We start from the raw sequence: 22,252 nt of genomic DNA, 5'->3' as shown, positions 1-22,252 counted from the left end.
CATGAACAACTAGAACACTGAAGGAAATGCGAGTGGTGCTTGCCATGGCAAAATTCGGATCACAAAATGTTACAATAGCCTTAAGGAGTCAAAAGAGCCCAACCCCGCCCTTACGAAAATTAACCATGGTTTTACTACAGTTAAAACAAAAACATGGTTACTGTAGTAAAATTACCATGGTTTTCAAAAATCATAGTTAAACCATGGTTAGTGTAATAAAACCATGTTTTTTGGTGTATTGATTACTATCAGCAAAATTATGGTTTTACTACACTAACCATGGTTTAACTACACTAACCATAGTTACCATGGTTTTACTACAGTAACCATGGTTTTTTGGTTTTAACTGTAGTAAAACTATGGTTAATTATCGTAAGGGTTTTCCTGCATTCTTTAAACTGCTCATCCAAATTCAACTTTATTTCCTTTCGTGCTCTTGTTCGGCTTGAGCCCTATGATTTTATTTAGTGTAATGAAATGACAATGAAAAGCAAAAGAAAAGTAAACATAGGCATTGTAAACATAGAAAAGTAAACAGAGAGTGCTCTCACAAACAAGTAAGTATAATTAAACTGTAATGAAACATAAGAGTATTGACATTGTGCCTGTGTTCTCATACTTCTTCAGTATCAGAAACAATGTGTAATATTACCTGAAGTTTTAAACAAAGATTTAAGAAGACCCTTAACATTCAGTCCTGTCAATCATTATTACGAGCGTATATAAGCAGTGCTGTCCCATTGACAATTCTTCTATCATCATTCCTCCTCATCATCTTCATCTCTGCTCTTTTCTTCTGTTTTTGAGCTTCTTTCAAGGACAGCAACTTATGTTTGTTTACTATTAACTATTAATACTGAATGAGCAGGCGAACTTGTGAACCACAGTTAATCTCATAGCAAACATTGCATTCATGATCTATGTTCTTATAAACATGTACATGTTTCTGAGTATTGAATAATGTAAAATATATATGGACATATATATTCTCTCTCTCTCTCTCTCTCTCTCTGTGTGTGTGTCTGTGGAGGTGTGTCTGGTGGGGGTGGAGCAAATCTCGAGTCACCTGGAGCAGGAAGTAGAAATATAGAGGAAGGTGTTACAATGAAAGACGTCATAAAGCAGATAGTTTACAGTGAAGTATCATCTGAGGATTTACAGTATGGTATGTCTGAAATATGTTTTCTCTTCTCTTTATTGTTTTACCTTTAATACAGTTACACTTCTCAATTCATTTGATTTCTTTTACTTTACAAAAACTTTACAAAGTTTGTTCATTTCCTCATATTAGTCTGTGTGTAAGCTAACCTGACATGAGGGTTTACTGATGATTTGTTCTTCTCAATGTGGTTACAGCATTGTATTTGTCTTCACTTTATTTGTGTAGGTAACCTTTTCTAGGCTCTGAGCATAATCTTCTGTTTTGTTTAACTGACAGACAGATGGAGATTGAGTTTCCTCAACTTGCTTTCCATTGATGTGCTTCAGTTTCAGCCTCATTCAGACTCAACAGCAACATTATGGATGCCACGAAAGCTCTCCCACTAAAGACCTCAGAGCATCACACATCGCCATGCAGTCCAGGTGTCACCATCAATCCACCGGCCTGGGCCACGACGGGCCGAACCTCTCTGACCTGCAGATGAAGGTGGACTTCTTTCGTAAGCTGGGTTACTCTTCACAGGAGGTGAAAGCCGCCCTGCGCAAGCTCGGCCTGGGTACGGACACTAACGCTGTGTTGGGGGAACTGGTGCGTTCCGGGGCGAAGGCTGTGCCTTTTTCAACCTCTGATAGTGAGGAGGGTTTTGGTTTGTCCGGTCGTGGAGGAGGCTCTTGTAGGGGACCAAGTTCCAGAGAATCCACGCCGGAGGACACAGCTGAAGCCGAGAGCGACCTGAAACCCATAGTCATTGATGGCAGCAATGTGGCCATGAGGTGAGGACGTTTACCTGTGCCTTTTTTCATTTACGTATTTGCCAGATGTTTTTATTCAAAGTGCATTATATATTTATTATAGTGTGTATTCGAAACCATCAGCTTTTGCACTGCTAACGCACCGCTGTACCACTGAGGTCTACATGAGCAGGGTTATTTTCTTGTGCAGTCTCCTAATGTCATAAAATAAAGATAAAGATCATGTAGACTCGACGCTAAACCTGGAAGGTTTCTGGTTCACTGACACAGCTGTTCTGAAGAAATCAAAGATTTCCTTTAAACCGGTAACAACTAGTACAACCAGTAGCTGTGTTTCCATTACAAATTTTATCCAATATTTTCTAAATGTCGATTAAAACTTTTGTGAAATAACGGTGATATGATGATATGTGCCTAAAATGTAGTTTTTGCTCTCGTCAATAGATCTTGGCTATTTTAAGCCACTATTTTAATCGAAAGAGATGTTGGGAGTGTTATCCAAACATTAATGCCAAGAAAAGCATCTTATACTTGTGCAACGTATGTTTCTGAGAGGTTTTAGTACACACCGCATCATCTTATAATAATGATTATGTGATTTACATACATCAGTTGCCCTAAAAAATGTAAATAAATTGTTTCCATCGCAGTTTTGCGAATCATACCTTTCCGAATTGCCTGAAAAACAACCTCATGCGATGGTAAAACTTTTTTGTGATAGATTGCAATTTTTGCAAAATTGAAGTGTTTCCATTGACCGTATTTTCAATTCGCATTGTCAATATGATAATTTGAAGGGTATTGGAAATACAACTATTGTTTCATTTATCTTCCTATTCTGGTTGTAAAAGAAACTTTTCCATGTTATTCCCTGGGATATAACATATAATTATGTAATTATAAGTATAATATATTATAATGATATGTAATTATAATATATTATAATTATTTTTTGTTTGTTTCTTTTCCTTTTTGGTTATTGAAAACGTATGAGCACTGTTATGGCACTCTTACCACTTCCTTGCATGTTGTCTTGGACTATGAACTTAAGAAGAAGGGTTTTACTTGCTTTGCGAATCTCCAATATGCAAATCCTACACAGCACACGTTTAACCATTTCACCTCCTGTAGGCCGGAGCCAAAGCTGTCACACATCATACATTCCAGACACATTTCTGCTCATGAGCACAGGCAGGATTTATATGAAAGGATTTTATTTTTTGAAAACTTAAAAAAAAAATTAAGAACTCTCAAACATGGTCTGCAAGCATTTAAAAAAAATCAAGAGTTGTGTCATTATGTATCTTCATAATCATAAAGATCAGGTTGGATGGATGTGATCTTTATTGATGCATCCTACTTTCAATGCATCTTGGCATAACGTACATTAATGCATTGCATTGCACTGCACTGTTCATAACAGGTCATAATGTACATAACCATATTATGTATTTCTACAATGTTATAAAGGTTTTGTGTTTCATTTCCATTAGCATTTCTAACAGACATCTTTCAAGCATTGCAGCACTCCCAACTGTTGTCTTAATAGATTTACAGTCTTTTGTGACTATGCAGATCAGGTCGTGTTTAAACTTGCATTCCTGTTGCATTATAAGCAAATTCAGGGCTGGTTACTGAACTCATTGAACCTGGGAACTGTTTTGTTTTGCACATGTATGTGTTTCCCAGTAAACATATTGTATATTGAAATGGAATGAGGATGAAATGACAAGACTTCACTCTGTCTGTCTCTATCAGATAATTTTCCAGTTGTAAGATTTTCATCTATTGTGCTAATCTAGTAAACACATCTTGTTCATGCTTGGCTGTGAAAAAAATATTTTGCAATGCTTCTACTTGTATGATTTCTGTTATGTATTTACCGTCTCTTATACTTTTTCAGCCATGGGAACAAGGAAGTGTTTTCGTGCAGAGGGATTGAGCTGGCAGTCAACTACTTCCTTGAGCGAGGACACAGGAACATTACTGTATTCGTGCCGTCCTGGAGAAAAGAGCAGCCCAGGCCTGATGTGCCTATTTCAGGTAAAGCCACTCCCTCATCACGGGAGAAATGAGTCATCATTAGCAACCTGTTCCTGTAAATACACCTAACTCAGATTCTTTGAAACTTTATGAGCGACGTCGGTGGCAAGTAATTTACTGACAGCTACTAACTTAACTGCATTTTTCAATAGAGTGATAATAGCCAGCAGTGAACTGTATGAGGTAGCGTTACGTCACTATTCGTCATGACCCTGTTATGAATGAACTAAAGCGATAACACATTTCTTATCTCCTCTCTTTCATGTACTGTGTGTAGTTTAGAGTGGTTATTTTCAAACCAGCGTCAGGTCAAAAAACCCCTTTGTGTTGTCATGAAACTTTGTGTTATTATGATCATGCTTTATAAGATGATAATGTGTAGGGTCATGTAAATACGTTTTCTTTTATCGGGGAAAGGACATAAACGACTTTAAAGGGATAGTTTCCTCAAAAATGAATTGATTTTGGGTTAACTGTCCCTTTAAGCAAAATCCAATTGGCCCAATTTGTGTTGCTAATAGCCTTTACCAGATTTCTTGCACTTTTGTTTGTGCGCATGTCACCGTGTGTAATAGATAAACATTACAAACGGATGTAAAAGTAAAGTAAACCATAAAAACTTGTGCGGTTGATGGAGAAAGTATACTGCAGCTTCTGACAGGTTTCCCGAAAGCTTCTTGAATAACTAGTAGATGTAGCGGTGATGTCACTGTCTGCGAGAAACCCCACAAATCTCTAAATCCTCGGTAAATGCAGAGTAGCTGGTTTATTGATTTGCATGTAACCGCATGAAAACAGCTTTCTGTAATAAACTCGTTTTTTATAGATTTAAATGTATTTTGTGCATGTAAACACAATTAATGTTTTTTTTTTCGTGATACAATTCTGATTTCACTGGGGTACGGGGTTTCAGCTTAAACTGTTTAGATTTGTGAAAAGGAATTGACTTGGGAAAGGAAAAGGATTCCTATATTCTAAAGTCTCGCACATAAACACAGATGCAGATAAAAGGCTGAACAGAAAGCATTACTTTAACAGATATGGATAAAGCTGTGTTCACCTACAGCACAGTACTGTGCAAAAGTCTTAGGCTACGTTTAGACGGAAACAATCTGAAAAGAAACCGCAAACGTGGTGTTGCGTTATCACCTTTTTATCCAGCGTTTATACGAGTGTTTTGAGGGGGAAATCTGCATATGGTGACGCAAAAGTGTGTGATATTCGATGTAGTATGCACTCCAGGCGGCTAGGTGGCAATGTGAAGCACCGACAAACAACAAAACCAAGTCCGCACACCTGCGTACAACCTTCTTCCTTGTCCTCCCAGGTCTCGTCCAAAGCCGTCTGGTTTCCCTCCAACGAATTGGCGCATCAACAATTTGATGGAGGTCAATAATGCACCTTCTCTGATCAGAAATACTAGCTGTGAATATTTTGTTCAACTGCTGGAAATACTGTTTTATATTTATCAGAGCTGCTTTGGCAACTTGAAGGTCCGACGTATGGAAAGAATTCTGCATGTTTGTTGTTATTTTCCTGAACTGGCCCAGGTCTGTGATGTAAACGCTTACGCGACGAGAGCCACCGTAAGCAGACTTTAGCGTTTTTACCCTTTAGACGGCGACGCGACGGGAGGTCGTTTTTAAGATTTCAACTCTGGAAGGTGGTTTCACTTTTTTGCGTTTTTAAACCCCCAAAACGCCGTTGTTGTGTAAACGAAAGGCACATCCGATAAAATATTCTTACATTTTCACCCTCGAGCGTTCTCGTGTGAACAGGCCCTTAGTTAACCACCACCAGACTTGTTTTTTAAAAGTTTTAATGTCCACTCATATTTATTTTTCAATTTATTTTATTAAGATACAAATAGAAAATACAGGAAATATATATATATATAAAATTCAGGACTAAATGTCCTCTTTAGGCATTGTCTGTATTTAGTGCGACCTTTCTTGGCAGTAAACACATCTTGAGCGTTTTTGAGCAGAATGAAGTAAAAAGACACATTTCTTTAGAATTAGAAATTAGGATTTAATTTTATTTAGGTTTAAGAGATCCTGCAGTTGCCTGCTACTGATCAAGTGGAAGGGGAGTTTACAGTAAAAACTTGACTCTTCAGCTTATACTTTTATACAGTTTTTAATACTACATACACTTTTCCTGTATTTTCTGGATGTATTCTATTAAAGAGACTGAGAAATATATATATATATATATATATATATATATATATATATATATATATATATATATATATATATATGTATATGTATATATATATATATATATATATATATATATATGTGTGTGTGTATATATATATATATATATATATGATCACTATAACATTGCAAAAATCTAATTCTGGCATGGTGGCCTAAGACTTTTGCACAGTACTGTATCTGAAACGATGCATGTGCAAATGCACAAAACACATACATGCAAACGGTAACAAGCACTGCTTAAAGCTAAAGTACAATGAAAACACATGTCAAACATTTTATGACACCTTTTACAAACAAAGTTGAATCTATAACCCGTAATCTTCAAACCACTAGTAAGTCGAGGCAGAGGATTTCTGTTTTTTATCCATGAAGTAGCCTCCAAACACTATGCAAATTATAGTGAGATTTTCTGCATGTATTGGTGTATAATACCGTGTGTCCTCGGCTCACGATGAATCACAGAGCCATATTATCCACCATATGATCTTTGTTTTTGGACTCATTCAGGTTTAGTTGAACAGCTCAGGGCTGTGAGATAATAATCTTGTTGCTTTGTGGACGGTCTGTTTTCTGTAAACACGCCCCGCTCACATTCCAGAAATCAATTCGCTCAAGAAGAAAAATAACTGAGACAAAAGAATAAGGAAGTTTCCTGCAGGGAATTCCCCACCAGGAAGTTCAAGATTTTCCCTTAGCACCGGTTTCATTCGGCTTTTAGTATACTGCTGTGTAAATAGATAGTGTATTCATGGAGATATTGAATTTGCAGCCGTAACTCAGAACAGCATTGGTTTATTTACAAATGTAAAGATTTTTAGCAGTGAACCTTTGAATGCAATGTGTTCATCTCTTTTCCAGATCAACACATTTTAGATGAACTTGAGCGGAAGAAGATTCTTGTGTTTACACCTTCACGAAGGGTTGGAGGAAAGCGTGTGGTCTGCTACGACGATCGCTTTATTGTTAAGCTAGCTAATGACAATGATGGCATTATAGTGTCTAACGATACATATCGGGATCTGCAGAGCGAACGTCCGGAGTGGAAGCGGTGCATTGAGGAGAGACTGCTCATGTACTCCTTTGCCAATGACAAGTATGTCATTTTAACAACACAACCCAGCAGGCATTTCAACATTGATTCACCATTGAATCAAGGATAAGGCTAAATCAACGTTGAATTACCTTTTGATTTTGCAAATTTCTTCAACATTGAACAACAACTGATATTATTTCAATCAAATTTTTTAACATTGATTTTTAAGCATTTTATTAACCTTTTGCAACCGCTTACCATTCACCATTGTTTCAACGTTGAACAAACAACTGACCTTATTTCAACCAAATTTTAACGTTGAAGGTCAGTCATATGCCTGCTGGGAATCTTCATCTCTGTTCCTCAAGAGTTTAATCGTGAACTGCTTAAAGTGTTACTTCAAAACTTGTCTGAACATCACTGTTTCACTCTGGACAGGTTCATGCCACCAGACGATCCACTCGGCCGACATGGGCCCAACTTAGATAATTTTCTTCGAAAGAAAACAATGTTACCGGATCAAAAGCGGCAACTCTGTCCATATGGTAGGTACATAAGCTTTGGCACCTTAGACAGCTAACCACTAATCAAACGAAAGAATATTTAAAATCAGTAATGCACAAACATATTAGACAATAAGTGGCCATTTCAATATTTTTACGATGAGCTGATAACTGTGCTCACTAGGCCGAGGATTCAGGTTCATTCTTGTATCATGCAAAGTGTGTGATAAGAAGTAAACAGTCTTTGTGTATTTCTCGTTCTTCAGGTAAAAAGTGCACATACGGAATCAAGTGTAAGTTCTACCACCCTGAGCGTGCCAACCAGTCGCAACGTTCGCTAGCAGACGAGTTACGAGAGAACGCCAGACTGGCGGATGGCAGAGGAACCGGATCACAGAGAGACATTCAGAAAAGATATGATGCTGGGTTTGGCTCTTGCTCTGCGTCACTGGAGCAAGAACTGGAAGAGAAGCTCAATCTGGAGTCTGAAAGTGGCCTTCAGAGAAACGACCGTTACTGGGACGCCATTTTCTCTGCAAAACAGCCCTTACATCCAGCCGCCACGCTAGCATCCAGTGCAGCATCAGACAGAGCCGGTCTACAACCTCAGTTCCAAACAAACCCTTCATCCATTTTCAGTTCAGACTCTGGGCTCGGCTCCTACGTCAGCCAGTTTTCCGAGTCGTGTCACAGTCTTGAGGAGCAACACAAGATGAGACATAATCATCCATCGATGTCTACTTCCTCAAACCCCATCTTGTCGGCAGGTGGCCCGCACTGCGGTGACAACAGAAGGTCTTATTCCTGTAACTATCAGGCCGGCTACGGCTCTGTTCCTGTATCCGGTCCTCTCCAGCATTACAGTCTACCTGCTTACATGCAGCAGAGTAGCTGGTCTTATGCTTTCTACCCACCACAGATGCATGCAAACAGCTTGCCAGAACCTCTTCCCAACCCCAATGTCCACAGCGTGCCTGACAGTTACAGACGCCAGCGCAGCGCAGTCGTGAATTCACAGGACGATCGAGAAGAGGTCAGGAGGAGACTTTATGCCATTTTTAACCCACATCATGTTGACAGAGTTATGGACATGTTCCCACAGCTGATAGATGCCCAACAACTGGCTGCAGAGGTTCTCAAACTCAAATCGAAGGGAGAATTTTTCTGAGGTTTGGACGCTCTTCGAATGTCCCTTATCACATAGTACATGTGGTAACTATGTATGACTAGAAAGTCAATTGTTTCTCTATTGTTGTTTTTGAAAGGTTGATGCACATTGCATCTAACTTGTAGCACGTGGCATCTAAGACTACAGGTGCGGTTTTGATGGAAACAGAAATGTATTTTGGAAATTGTAAGTCTAGTGTAATGTGTACATGTAAGGAATAATTGACTGATTGAATTATTTATAAAGATTGGTAATGCTGTCCCTGCTAAAAAAAAACAATAGATACCATCACAGAAATTCTATTGGTTTTATTGGGAATTATATTGGTTTTAATGGTATATGGCCCAAAACACACTACAGTGTAGTGGTTTTAATGGTAAAAACGAATGGTTCCTATTGGTATTTTAATGGAAACCATACAAATTTTCTGTAATGGTTTTATTGTTTTTTTCAGCAGGGGTTATATTGTGGGTGTGCATTATTTATAAATAATTCAAAGGACCGGAGTCAGTTCCTCCTCTTATACCACAATTACCACAGACATTGCTTTGGTGGTTATTTAAGACATTTGACAGGTCAGGTGTGCGTTCAATAAAAAAATAATCAACACCTGTGAAACATTTCTCAACCTATCAGAATAAAGCATTCAACAGCCCTGTGGTATAAGTAGAAATAATACATTAAGGATGTGATTACTTGGTCTGAGGGTAATAATGAAATGAATGTAAGAAATACAACTTGTGACTCCTTGTCAGTTTTGCTGTACTTCCTTGTTCCAGTCATAAAAGCTGGAAATCCCCCAATGCATTTTCTGACATTATCTGGATCAACATACATTGTAAAGTGTTTTAATTTCTTCGATTCAAAGATGTCTTTTATGTTCCTTTTTTATCAAGTCACACTCTTAAGAATAAAGCTTTCTTAAAGTACCTTTAAAAGGCTCTATGCTTCCTTTAACATCCACAGAAAATTTCTGGTGCACAAACTTTGCATTGGAGAAATATCTCAGTTTCTGAGACTATTAAAGGTAATCGCTGTAAAGAACCCATTGAAGCACTTTTACTAATAGTAGTGTAGATTTTCTCTGTGACCATTCAAATCTTTCCAATTGAAGACCAAATTCTTTGCACGATTTAGTAATGATTTTTCAGAAAAAAAAGTTAAAATTGGATGAAACTCTGCTTGTTTGCATGGATTCATTTAACATAATGACTAAATCATTAAGACGGAAGTCCACCCTAAAACAACATTATGCTCCAACACTATATTTCATCACATATATGTAGTTGATTGTGCTGCCATCAAATGTACTAAATCCACATCAAAAATTAAAGCTTTTAACTGCTCCACCAACGGTGATTTGACAGGTCGTCAAATCACAGGAAGAAAAATGCACGACTACATAATTCTGAACGTTCTAAATGGAGGCGGGTCTTCAGGCGAGATGATTGACAGTAGATGATAACGTTCTTTGATTGACAGCTGCACAGGATGAGCTAATGTTAGCTTGCTTTGATCGTGTTCATAATAACAACAACATGATAATAACTTTCTACATAGTATGTTTACCGTAGTTACACAAAACAAGCAACAACTAAGCCAAATTATGTTTTAGATATTTTGACCATTTTACATTAGCCTACCTGAGTCCGCGGAAAAACGGTGCTGAAACAGTACTCGAAATCCTCCTGATGAAATTTTTATATTATTTTCGAGTAATCTGTTAGTGGTGTCGCATTGATGTCAACAATAAAAACTCCCGGTGGCCTGAATTTGTTGTCCTTGCAACCACATACTGCACAGGTTCTAGTAATCTTTTAGCGTTCTAGTCATCTTTTATCGCTTTTAGCGTTCTAGTCATCTTTTATTGAGGGTTTTTGTGATTTCCCCTTCAGAGATGGTGAAAGTGGAGTTACTCTTTGGTTGGGTTCATCTGACGGCTAACTTCAAGTTGACTTGAGAGCAAGTTGAGCAGTAAAAGAAGCTATTAGGCTTGTTCGACTTCATGCGGCGCCGCGGGAATCGACAGCCGGATGACGTCAAGGTACTGCGAGAGTGATTCGCGAAATCATATGGAGGAGTTTGCGTTTAAATCGCTCTCGCGGAGCCTTGACGTCATCCGGCTGTCGGTTCTTGCGGCGCCGCATGTAGTCGAACAAACCTGAAGGCTGTATCAATCAGTGGTTAGTGGGTGGAGCTAATGACTCAGTTTCGTGCAGTGCATTCTGGCTAATTGAGTTTATCAAAGATCGTATGAAAATTTCGCTTCAACAAACTATCAATCTAATAATTGAAATTGTGCACATTTCTTTTCTTTCTCATGTAAAATGCAAAATGGACATAAATTACCCGTGATAACAGGCTGAAATGTCTAGGATTCAGTTCCATTTGTTATGTACAATATACTGTCGTTTTATTCACCTTTTTCTATCTGTCCTGTACCGTGGGTATTTATGTAATATTACACTGTTGTTTTGTTTTCTATCTTACTGTGTTAATGTGAACAAATGCACGGCACACAGTCATTTCATTTTGTGTCTTCATCACACGGTACATTACTAAAGCTGCAAAATCTTGGAGAATTGAATATTCATGTTTAATTTAGCCCATCATATGTGATTCATGTTTGACATTATAGTGTCTAAAGATGTTTATAAGAAACAGCAGATCAGCACTTATCACTCAATGGATAAATGTAATAAACATGAACACTGTAAATAAAATGATGATTTACATGTTTTATTTCTGTCTGAGGTTTTAATCATTGTAAATTATAGGTTACTTAATATAATATAATCTCAAAGGAAGTTGAATAATCTTAAACTAGTGCATGAACCAACACTGAACTGAAGATTAATAAAGACATTTCAGGAATCAGAATTTATAAAATACATCTCTTAAGTCTTGTGTGTTTAGTAGATCTGTTTATAGAGTTTAGTGATTTATCCATACTTTATGTATTAAACAGTGGTTGATGTATAAATTAGATTCTTTATCATAATGTGGGTAGTTAAGGTTAAAACTCTCTTGATTGGTCAACATCTTCTTTATTCATTCATTCAAGCACTACGACATTACTACATCACTAATTAAACCTGTTGATGAAGTATGTTCAAATTTCATTACAAAAGTACAACCTTTGAGCTCAAGGTAATAAAATCTTTCCCAGCAGTTAACTCAAAGTCAAATGTTTCTGTAAAATATGATCTGATTTCAGCTATTTGTTATTTCGTGAAGCTTTTTTTAGTACTATTTAAGATGATTGTTTATCTGGGTGTGCTATTATACAAACATAATAACTTTTACTAATGGTATGTGTGTATCAAACATGTCAGCATTTCAAGATAACCAAATCTATCTTCATATCATATCCTGTATTGTATAAGCAACTGTATAAAGGAAGAAAGGGACTTAACGGGAAAAATGTGAGATTAGAGATTTGATCATAAAACGTCCTCTTCTCCGTCCATGTGTTTATTCATTCACCTCTACAAGGAAGAAGGAAGAAGTTTTCTTATCCACCAAAAGTGGTTTATGAAAATGCAAATCATCTCTGTGTAAGTCATGTGATTATTTTTTATTTCCTTAACTTAATTCACGGGAACATGCAATTTCCTTTTTTATTAAAGGAAGCTACGTGAGAAAAATAAAAAACACACACCGATACACACGTGTGTGTAACATTAACACAAAGATAACTCACAGCGTTAACCTTGATTATATATTAACAAAAATGTCTGCACATTTTAACATCATGATCTCTCTTTGAGAAATCTGTTATGTTTCTAATCTATGATGTTTAAACATTGCTTTAATCTTCATGTGTAGGATTATAATATGTCAGCATCATGCGATACTCTGAAATGTCACTGTGTTAAATTGATCCCTTTATGATTCATCATAAAAAAAATTCTTATGAAATCTGAAGTTGAACGCAATAAGTTCATCACATACTATCTGCTTCTTGTATGTAAAGTCTTTCTTATTGATCAGGCTTTCAGCTACTAATATTGAACTATACTGAATAATTGAGCTTTTTCAACATCGAATAACCCTGAACGTTTCACATGATTACAGTAATCTGACTAATAAGTGTAAATCTGCACACATCCCATGTGGGTGTAATAACCCATGAGGTCACCTGCTAATATGAACTGAATCACCCTTCATTTACAAAATTGTTTTCGTTTTCTTTCACAGCTAAACACATAAACACGTGTCACTTTTATAGTTCAAACGCTTCCTCCTGTTTCAATTTAATATGTAGAGACGGCTATTAGTAAACCTGTAACAAGACCTGTTCTCCTTTAAAGTCTAACCACTGATGTTCTGTCAAAACATTGCTTTGTTTTTCATCATACGATAACGTCGTGGCCATACAAACTCATTTTGCTGAATATTAGTCATTACTTTTGTGATGTCCCGACTTTCACCTTCAAGGTAAAATAGTAACTCATTTCACAGCGAGTAGTTATTATTCTATCTATTAGTAGGTTAAAGTGTAAACAGGTGAATGGTGGATCCATGGAGAAAAATGCTGGCGAAAGTCTTGATGGGTGTCAAAGTGCTCCTGTGTTTACTCCCAAGCCATTAACAACTTACTGAACGATACGAACGCACCGTGTCCAGCTTCACTGCAGAGAAAGACACAGAAGAATACAGTTGAGTATTTTACGAGGATATCCACAGTAAGACTAAACCTTAAATATCAAATATTTACCCTGCTGAAAAGACCACAATGTGTCTTGGTCACAATTCTGTTGTAAATTGTTCAGGAGAACGTGCACGTTAACCGGCCTAAACTGGGCTGGTCTTTTCAGCAGAGTATAAAGCAACGTTTCTCATTCATACCACTGAAAGTAGCATTGTCCCTCATACGTGCCATCATGTTCACCGTTATCAGCAAACTCCAGTTCTACACCCAAATGATAGTCAGATGAGTTCTGCACGTAGCCCAGGTATCGTAATGTACCCACGCTGATCCGTCCAGAGGGTAACATGACTCGGACCCTGTGCCCAATTTTCAGATCAAGGGGAGAGTGGGGCACAAACACCCGATGAGGTCTTACTGCTCCCCTCCAGGACCTTACGCTGAAAGAAGACATTTTACATACATTTCATAAGTTTGTATATCATCAAGTAGTTTGTGGATGCTCAGGGTTTAAAAATGGAGGTAAAGGATTACTTCACTTTCTTAAAAAAAATCCCATTAATTTACTCATCCAAAAATGTTGATGTCTTTGTTCAGTCAAGAAGAAATTACGTTTTTTAAGAAAAACATTCCATGATTTTTCGCAATTTAATAGACTTTATTGGACCTCAACAGTTTAAATGCAGTTTAAGGGGCGGTTCACATTTCGTGTCTAATGCTGCGTTCACACCAGCCGCGGTAGAGGCGTCAAGCGCTAGTGATTTCAATGTTAAGTCAATGTGAAGACGCGTTGACGCGCGTCTGGAGGTCTCGCGGCACGAATGAGGCATTTAGTGTGGCGCGGTAGACACGATTCCGCCTCATTCGGGCGTCTAGTTCGCACGAATGCTGCGAATTGAGCATTGCCGCAGGAAACGTGAGAGTTGAAAAATTGGCAGAAAAACGTGCTACGTTCAGGATCGGGAGCTTGCTCTAGTAGTGATGTGATAACAGGAAGCGAGCGGAGTTGCAAAAGCCCCTCCCATGACGCAAATTTACGTGTGAATGTCTCAATGACTAGAATTTCACACGTGGCTTTCATGTGCGAATGAAACGAGTAAACTCAAAATGTTCAAGTGGCAAACTAGACGCGGTAGACTTGAATTTGATGCCTCAAACGCGGCTGGTGTGCACCCACAGTAAAACTGAAAATGCAATCGTCGGTTGGTTCTTGTCACATGACCTGTGTTGTGCTTGTGGCATTCTAAAAAGTTGAAATGTTTTTAACTCGATGCGGTACGGGTGTGCCTGGAAAAAACAAGCGCGTCGTAGCGTTTCCATTATGAGCATGCATACCGCGCCCAACATTCGAAATAAAGATCTTAACCGTGCAAAAGACGCAAAATGTGAATCGCCCCTAAAATTGCCGCAGCTTCAAAGGACTCTAAACAATCCCAAACGAGGCATAAGGGTCTTATCTTATCATTTTTGGCTGGAAAAAAACTGAAACTTGCACCAGCCATGTGACGCGCCAGCGCGACCTCACGTAATGCGAAAGATGTTAAATGAGATTGTGATGGATAAAAAAATTACCAAATTTATTGTATTTCTTTAATTCAATAAGCATAATCTCATAATTTGTACAAACAATGTATTTTTCATGATGACACTGGTTTCTACACTTTAACTAGACTTTTTAAGATCAGGTGACAGATGGTATTAAAAGATAATGCCCTATAAAACTGCAGGAACATCAAACTTCACAGTCATTTTCATGGCATTTTTCATTGTGTGCCTTTTTCATTGTGTGCATAATTACTAAATTTTGATTTGTAGGGCAGAATAACAGATCCACACATGTATGTTTCAACTGGACTATTGCGTATCACATCATAAAACAACAGCACTACAGCTCACAAGATAAATACCTTGTGTTAGACACGTCCACTCCTGATGTGTAAGAAACTTGACTGCCACACAAACTCTTTTGGTCAGCATCTTCTCTAAGTGTTTCCACTGCGAGAGCATTTCTTGGTTGTATGTGTCTAAGACCACCTGTAAGAATTCACCTGTAAGGAAGACATTTACATTCTCAACAAAAGTCTCCTATATTGAGAAATTCTTACCAGAACCTTCCAGTTCTTTCTCTTCAGAGAGTCCGTTCTCCATGCCAGACTCTGTGAAGACCTCACTTGCTTCTTCTGAATCAGCATCTTTATAAAGTATTCCCGACCTCACCAGAATCTCTGAGGTCAACTGGAATAAACACAATAATGCTCTCTTGAGAACAGGGATTGATGCAAATTCAAAAAACTTATTGTAAAAACTTGAACATCCATTCACACACCTGGTCTCTCAGATCATGTTGTCTCCTTTGCAGTTCGATAAACCTCATTTCCCATGATGCTTTCTGATTGGAAATCTCTATCTTCAGTTCCTGAATCTCTCCTTCAGCTTTTAAAAGCCTCTTGTGCAGGGCGCTGGTGCGCTCATGCTGAGCTCTGCTCTCTGGTTTGCCTTTTCTCTCAGTCTCTAAATTTACAACTGCTTTAATGTTTAATACATGACATTGGTTAAATAATGTTGCATTAATTCTTCAAAAGCTTATAAAGTGTTGTAATTAATTGTGGAACAAATCAAACAGTCAAGTCCAGTCAACTTTATTGTCACTATAGCATATACAGGTAATGTAAAGCTTTGGTGTGTATTCCTGACAGACTGAAGTCCATAAACTTTTGATGGTGTTGTCTGCTTGCGTGCCAAAGGCCAAAAGTTACTTTGAACATGTGTGCATACTGAAAGTAAATAAATTGAATTTTATTTCATAAGAAAGCCTGCCCTCTACTGGACAGCTGTAGTCAAAGCTAAATGTACTTGTACTGTACAGCAGTGGCTCCCAACTCCAGTCCTCGGCCCCCCCTCCCAGAATGTTTTAGATGAAAATGAAACACCCGATCTCACTCATCAGGCTCCTTCCAGAATGTTTGAAACTTTTTCTTATTGAACACACTTACAAGCTGATGAACTGAATCAGGTGTTTCATATATGGAGACATCTGAAATGTTTTTTTTTTGGGGGGGGGGGGGTGGCGAGGACTGGAGTTGAGAACCACCGCCGCACAGCACTTTAATTTACAACAGGGGTGGACATTTCTGGCCCCGGAGGACCACTGCCCTGCAAAGCCCAGCTGCAACCCCAACCAAACACACCTGAATGTAATTTCCAAGTCATACTGAAGACTTTGATTGGGATTTTGAGGTGTTTTTGACTAGGGCTGGAGCCAAACCCTACAGGACAGGGGCCCTCCAGGACCAGGAATGCCCACCCCCGATTTACAATGGTGCATTGTTTCAAAGCATAAAGAATAAACCGCAGAAAACTGGAATTGTATTAAGTATATAATGTATAGTTGTATCTTACATGACAAAATGGCCCTTAAAAGAAGAAAAATGAAGCGCAAGGGTTTGACATTACATAGAGAATCTGCAATAATGCAATCCTGTATCACAAAATTATGTACCTATGGTAACTTAAATTTTTGATTATTTTCCGTGACACTGTTACATTTTTCCATGACCGTATCACGCACCTCCGCCCGGGCGCCACTGTCACGCACTTGCCACTCAACTGCTTTTTAAACCATTGTCACTTCGTTTTAGGGTTTGATTTGGTGTTTGCGTTAGGATGTCACTTTAAGTATTAGTTTATACTATTTTTTCTGATTATTTTTTTATATTTATATTTTCCGATTTTTAAACCATTGTCGCCTGGCGTTAGGGTTAGAGTTGGGTTTGGGTAAAGATGTCATTTTATGTCAATCTAACCATAAACCGAAGCAACAATGGTAAGAAAACAGCTGAGTAAGCAATACGTGACAACGACACGCAAACAGAAATGCGTGATACGATCACGAAAAAGCACAGAAAAACGTGACAGTGTTAAAAAAAATTTTTCAAAATTACGTGACCATAGGTATGTAATTTCGTTAGACTGGGTTAAATAAAATCATGAACAGCAGTGGATAAAGCAGAGAAATGACATCACAATAATTAAATGCACCCAACACCACACACCTGCCAAACTGAAACAGTGATGTCTACAATGAAGATTGTAGCCGAACCATTACTTGAAATACTAGGTAAAGTAAGCAATAATTGACGACGGGCCGCTGAATTATTCGAAAAATAATGAACAATCTTGTCTCTTAATTGGCTGGATATCATTTGCAATTAAATGCTGACGAGCTCTCTGAGCGACATCTGGTATTTTGTATATCGTGTGCTTTATGGGTAGTATGAGCAAACAGTGAGTGGGAAGTGTGCTTACACTTTTAAATCACTGTGACCCACATCTTATCAGCATCTTCTGAGCTTCACTGAGAAATCATTTTGGTGACTGGGAATGTAATAAACAGTAAAAGCTTTCTACTCAAGCTTATGATAAACATACAGTATGAATGAGATAACAACAGGTATATTTTAAAAGCAGTCAAATAATGTCAGGATTTACCTGGGTTCAGTCGTAAATGAAGTTTATCAATAGTGTCAGGCACAGGCGGTGGCCACGATGCACATTTTATTGCGTGATATGGGCTGACCTACAGAAAATCAAAAGAATGAATAGGGTTTATTAAATTAATAAAGTTTATAAAGGTTGCCATTATTTAAGAAAGACACAATTACCCATAAAAACCGCCATGTCCAAAACAGACCCCTGAGAGTCCAAACAACAGCTGACCATAGCACATACGAAGCCATTGTATGGAAATGTTACATGGTGTTTTAATTCCTGTAGCACATGAAACAAATCCTCTTTACAGAGCAGGTTATTCGGTATGATCATCTACACGACGTTTATATGGTTTGGCTTCAGATCAGACAGTCAATCGCTGTGAAATGAAGGCAAAAAACCTAAAGTTACTTCAGTGCCTGAACCTTCATTCAATAGGCACATGACCCATTAATAATAGTGATCTACTTTCTACATGAGTTTACACTCCTTTCACACAGACATGACTGAAAGAAAATACCTTGACATAAATGACTGGTTAAATTAATGGCTCCTGTACTGATCTTCAGTTGATAAATCTCTTTCTGTTGGTATGTTCTCGTCAGGTTTGACTGAAGCACTTCCAGATCAACCCGTTGCTAAGCGAGGCTCAGACGCTTCAAGCCCAGAGACGAAATCCAGGCTAATCTGATTAGTGAATGAGCTACATTCTCTTGCATCTCAATGCATACTAATGTTGGTACCTGATCCTATTTTCTACCTGATCCTATACGTCTGTATATCTTTGTAGTGAATGGTGATCAACTTTCAGGATGTAGACGCATTGAAATTGGTCTTAAGAGCAGGAAATAAATGGCAGGTTAGCACTGTATGCTCCACAGGCTAACCAAAGGCATCTGATCCAACAGAAGTTTATTCTTAAGTGAAGTGTTTCTCTCATGTTTTAAAACATTCATCTTCCCAGCAAGCTAAAATCAGATGGCTAAATGACTTATTTTTAGTAGGCTGATCAGTAACCACATATGCTCTGTGCTGTCTGACTCACTAGATCCACCACAGTTTTAGTTTGTTAGTTAGTTTATTGACTTTATTGTCTGTTCTATGTGTCACAGAGCAGACATTTGTCTTTGACACTGGTGTAACATATCAACCACAAATGCATCCACCTAACTAGGGGTGGGCGATATCACCACCCTACTGAAAAATCCAGCTAAGATTTTTGCATAATATGGCAACAGGTCCATTAATATGGAATGATGCTACTGCTTTCATCGTACATGCTGCTCTCTTGCATCAAAGCTGGTTGAAGCTGGTTGAAGCTGGTCTGCCAGTTTGGTTTTTGCTGGTGTAGCAAGCTGGTCTAGCTGTGTTTTGGTCACTTTTTAAGCTGGTCTGGCTGGACTTAGCTGGTCAGGCTGGAAGACCAGCTGGCCCACCAGCATGACCAGCTTTAAACCAGCTAGTTCCACCTTAAACCAGCTACGAGCTTATGCTGGACTTAGCTGGATTTTTCAGTAGGGCAAAATCTTCTATCACGATATGATTAATTTTATAACATGATAACGATATGTATCACGGTAGAGTTTTTTATGTTTTAATAAGGTTCAAATCTTTAATACCACAGAAATGTTCATAATTCTGATATATATATATATATAAAGGGGGGAAATGTTCGCGAGATTAATGAGCAATGGTTGCGAGCTTGCGCGGTCCTCACACACAGAAAGAGCGCACACATATAGATCTGTTGTTTGTGTTTCAATGGCTTAAAATAACTTAAATACGTGCTTAAATACGTGTACAAATGTTAAGTTTTTGTGACCGTGCACACAGGAGCGTGATGTGGCCATGTAACCTCAAAATCTCTATCGGTTGACAAATTTCTAAAGGTTTATCGTCCACCCCCACACCTAACTACATATCCCAGACTGATCTCACGGAAAGTCGTGATCAAAATTTTATCAATTTATTCTTGTCCATGGCATGAATTTCAGCTTTTTTCATGCCATGAGCACGAATGTCTTTTTCGTGACAATCGCACCAATTTATATAAATAGGTTTTTGTTTCCGTTTACTTTGTCAAATTTTTAGAAATCCTAACCCAAACCCCATCTCTAACCCCAACTCCAGGCAAGAATAGTTTTAAAAGCGGAAGAAAAACATGTAGAAACCAATACATAAAAGTACACCCTAACCCCAAGCGACAATGATTTAAAAGTAGGGAGAAAAAAATTGAAAACAATACATAAAATAACACGAAAAAGAAAGTCATGCCACGGACATGAGAAACCATTTATAGAAACTTGTGTGTTCGAAAAAGACATTCGTGCTCAAGGCACGTAAAAAGCTGAATTTCGTGCCATGGACACAAATAAATTGAACAAATTTTGCGTGACTATAACACGACTTTCCATGACATCATGTTGACATATCCACATAACGCTTGGTGCGCATAAACAGCGCGCAAACGCGCCCTGCCCAAAGAATATCAGTCAAAAAAGGCGCCTGCAACTGCCATAAACGCTTTTGGTGTGACTGGCCCCTAAGTCCTCATTCCTCACCTCCTTGCAGTGCAATTAAAGACTCATGATGGCCAAGCTTGATCAGTTTCCGAGGAGCGAGGAATCGAGGAAGCATATTGAGAAGCACCCCTGACACTAATGGATGACCTTTCACCAGGTGCTGTCTGTATAACTGCAGTATTACAGACCTCCCACCAGATGGCACATGCATCCTATTTTTAATTTTAGTGTAGCTCAAACATTTACTAAACACAATGAGGCTAACCTAACACATTTTGGTTTTGTAGACCCTACTGTTATTGTTTGTAGACTCTACCGTTCTCATTCAATTACACTGAAAGTGAGAGAAGTGCAAATGTTACAGTTTACTCTATAGGTGGTGTTCATTGTAACAGACAGAGGGTTTTTGGTAACAGTTGCTAGCAAATTTAGTTTAAATACAAATAATTCAATCCTATTCTCTCTCTGTATTAAAGGTGGATATATTTTGTACATCTGTCCATCATGATCCTTCATCTAAAAACATCCCTCTACTATACTGTACATCTGTGCATATGAATAGATATTTTTGAAATGAGCTGTATTTATAATTGGCATCTTGAGGAATAACTTGGTAGTCTAAGCAGTCTAAATTCCAAATTTAGGAGAGGCTTTTTACCTTTTACCTTGTTTACAAATTACAAACACGCTCGTGTGGATTTTTATAACTCAATCTGCGGCTCATTTTGAAAGTTGGTTTCACCAAAGGTCACATTTATAGGCCATTGTGGTCAACCATGATCACTGGCAGCTGAGCTGTCGAAATACAGTACACAGACAAACAAAACAAAAGCAGACATTACAACACAGAAGGTGCATTTCAAAATGAGAATAACTGGCGACAGCATTGTTTTTCAGAGAAACAGATAACAAACACATCAAAACTTTACTAATTCAAAGGAGATCATCTTCTGACAGTGAGAGAAAGAGACCACACTCATGGCTGGATTATTTTTAAGACATGTTGGGTAAATATTGGACAGAGCACACCGCTGGGTTAAAAATGACAAAATTTTGGGTTGTGGTTACAGTGAGGAAAATAAGTATTTGAACACCGTGCTATTTTGCAATTACAGAGGTCAAACGTTTCCTGTAGTTTTTCCACCAGGTTTGCCCACACTGCAGGAGGGATTTTGGCCCACTCCTCCACACAGATCTTCTCTAGATCAGTCAGGTTTCTGGCCTGTCGCTTAGAAACACGGAGTTTGAGCTCCCTCCAAAGATTCTCTATTGGGTTTAGGTCTGGAGACGGTCTGGAGACTGGCTGGGCCACGCCACAGCCTTGATATGCTAATTGAGGGAAGGAGGTTGTTCCCCAAAATCTCGCAATACATGGCCCCGGTCATCTTTCTCCTTAATACAGTGCAGTCGCCCTGTCCCATATGCAGAAAAACACCCCCAAGCATTATGCTACCACCCCAAAGATTCACAGATTATGCCTCATTATTCTTCTTCCTCCAAACACGTTTAATGGAATTATGACCAAAAAGTTGTATTTTGGTTTCATCTGACCACATGACTTTCTCCCATGACTCCTCTGGATCATCCAAATGGTCATTGTCAAACTTAAGACGGGCCTGGACATGTGCTGGTTTAAGCAGGGGAACCTTCCGTGTCATGCATGATTTGGCGTCTTAGTGTATTACCAACAGTAACCTTGGAAACG

General features: G+C 38.3%; 2 protein-coding genes across 3 annotated transcripts; one reads left to right on the top strand and one right to left on the bottom strand.

The window, feature by feature from the left end:
* The first annotated feature begins 432 nt into the window (after window positions 1-432).
* On the top strand, window positions 433-9,815 carry zc3h12aa (zinc finger CCCH-type containing 12Aa). The gene is made up of 6 exons (XM_055210834.2): window positions 433-1,165; window positions 1,489-1,935; window positions 3,818-3,957; window positions 7,041-7,275; window positions 7,654-7,760; window positions 7,985-9,815. The coding sequence occupies exons 2-6, from the start codon at window positions 1,574-1,576 to the stop codon at window positions 8,884-8,886; spliced, it is 1,746 nt and encodes a 581-aa protein (XP_055066809.2). The 5' UTR covers window positions 433-1,165; window positions 1,489-1,573; the 3' UTR covers window positions 8,887-9,815.
* Window positions 9,816-13,213: 3,398 nt separating this feature from the next.
* Window positions 13,214-19,082, bottom strand: LOC129448443 (uncharacterized). 2 transcript variants are annotated; one of them, XM_055210835.2, is made up of 8 exons: window positions 18,546-19,082; window positions 18,199-18,404; window positions 18,026-18,113; window positions 15,864-16,063; window positions 15,643-15,772; window positions 15,445-15,571; window positions 13,738-13,977; window positions 13,214-13,520 (listed from the first exon to the last, which is right to left on the bottom strand). In XM_055210835.2, exons 2-8 carry the CDS (start codon window positions 18,271-18,273, stop codon window positions 13,463-13,465), a joined length of 918 nt encoding a protein of 305 aa, XP_055066810.2. In that variant the 5' UTR covers window positions 18,274-18,404; window positions 18,546-19,082; the 3' UTR covers window positions 13,214-13,462. The 2 variants fall into 2 exon arrangements, with proteins under 2 accessions (XP_055066810.2, XP_055066811.2); XM_055210836.2 differs by having other exon boundaries at window positions 15,864-16,048.
* Between the last annotated feature and the right edge of the window lie 3,170 nt (window positions 19,083-22,252).

Source organism: Misgurnus anguillicaudatus, chromosome 10, assembly GCF_027580225.2.
Source record: "Misgurnus anguillicaudatus chromosome 10, ASM2758022v2, whole genome shotgun sequence".
Lineage (NCBI taxonomy): Eukaryota > Metazoa > Chordata > Actinopteri > Cypriniformes > Cobitidae > Misgurnus > Misgurnus anguillicaudatus.
Note: the sequence above shows the minus strand (reverse complement) of the source record. Positions and strands in the feature narration are given on the sequence as shown.

Excerpts from the sequence above, each read along its gene's own strand:
- zc3h12aa (XM_055210834.2), top strand. The coding sequence starts at position 1,574 with ATGCAGTCCAGGTGTCACCATCAATCCACCGGCCTGGGCCACGACGGG. Across the intron at positions 3,958-7,040 it reads GCCTGATGTGCCTATTTCAG|ATCAACACATTTTAGATGAA; the intron begins GTAAAGCCACTC and ends TCTCTTTTCCAG. Across the intron at positions 7,276-7,653 it reads TACTCCTTTGCCAATGACAA|GTTCATGCCACCAGACGATC; the intron begins GTATGTCATTTT and ends CACTCTGGACAG.
- LOC129448443 (XM_055210835.2), bottom strand. The coding sequence starts at position 18,273 with ATGGCTTCGTATGTGCTATGGTCAGCTGTTGTTTGGACTCTCAGGGGT. Across the intron at positions 16,064-18,025 it reads TCATTTACGACTGAACCCAG|CAGTTGTAAATTTAGAGACT; the intron begins GTAAATCCTGAC and ends TAAACATTAAAG. Across the intron at positions 13,978-15,444 it reads GTGGACGTGTCTAACACAAG|CGTAAGGTCCTGGAGGGGAG; the intron begins GTATTTATCTTG and ends GTCTTCTTTCAG.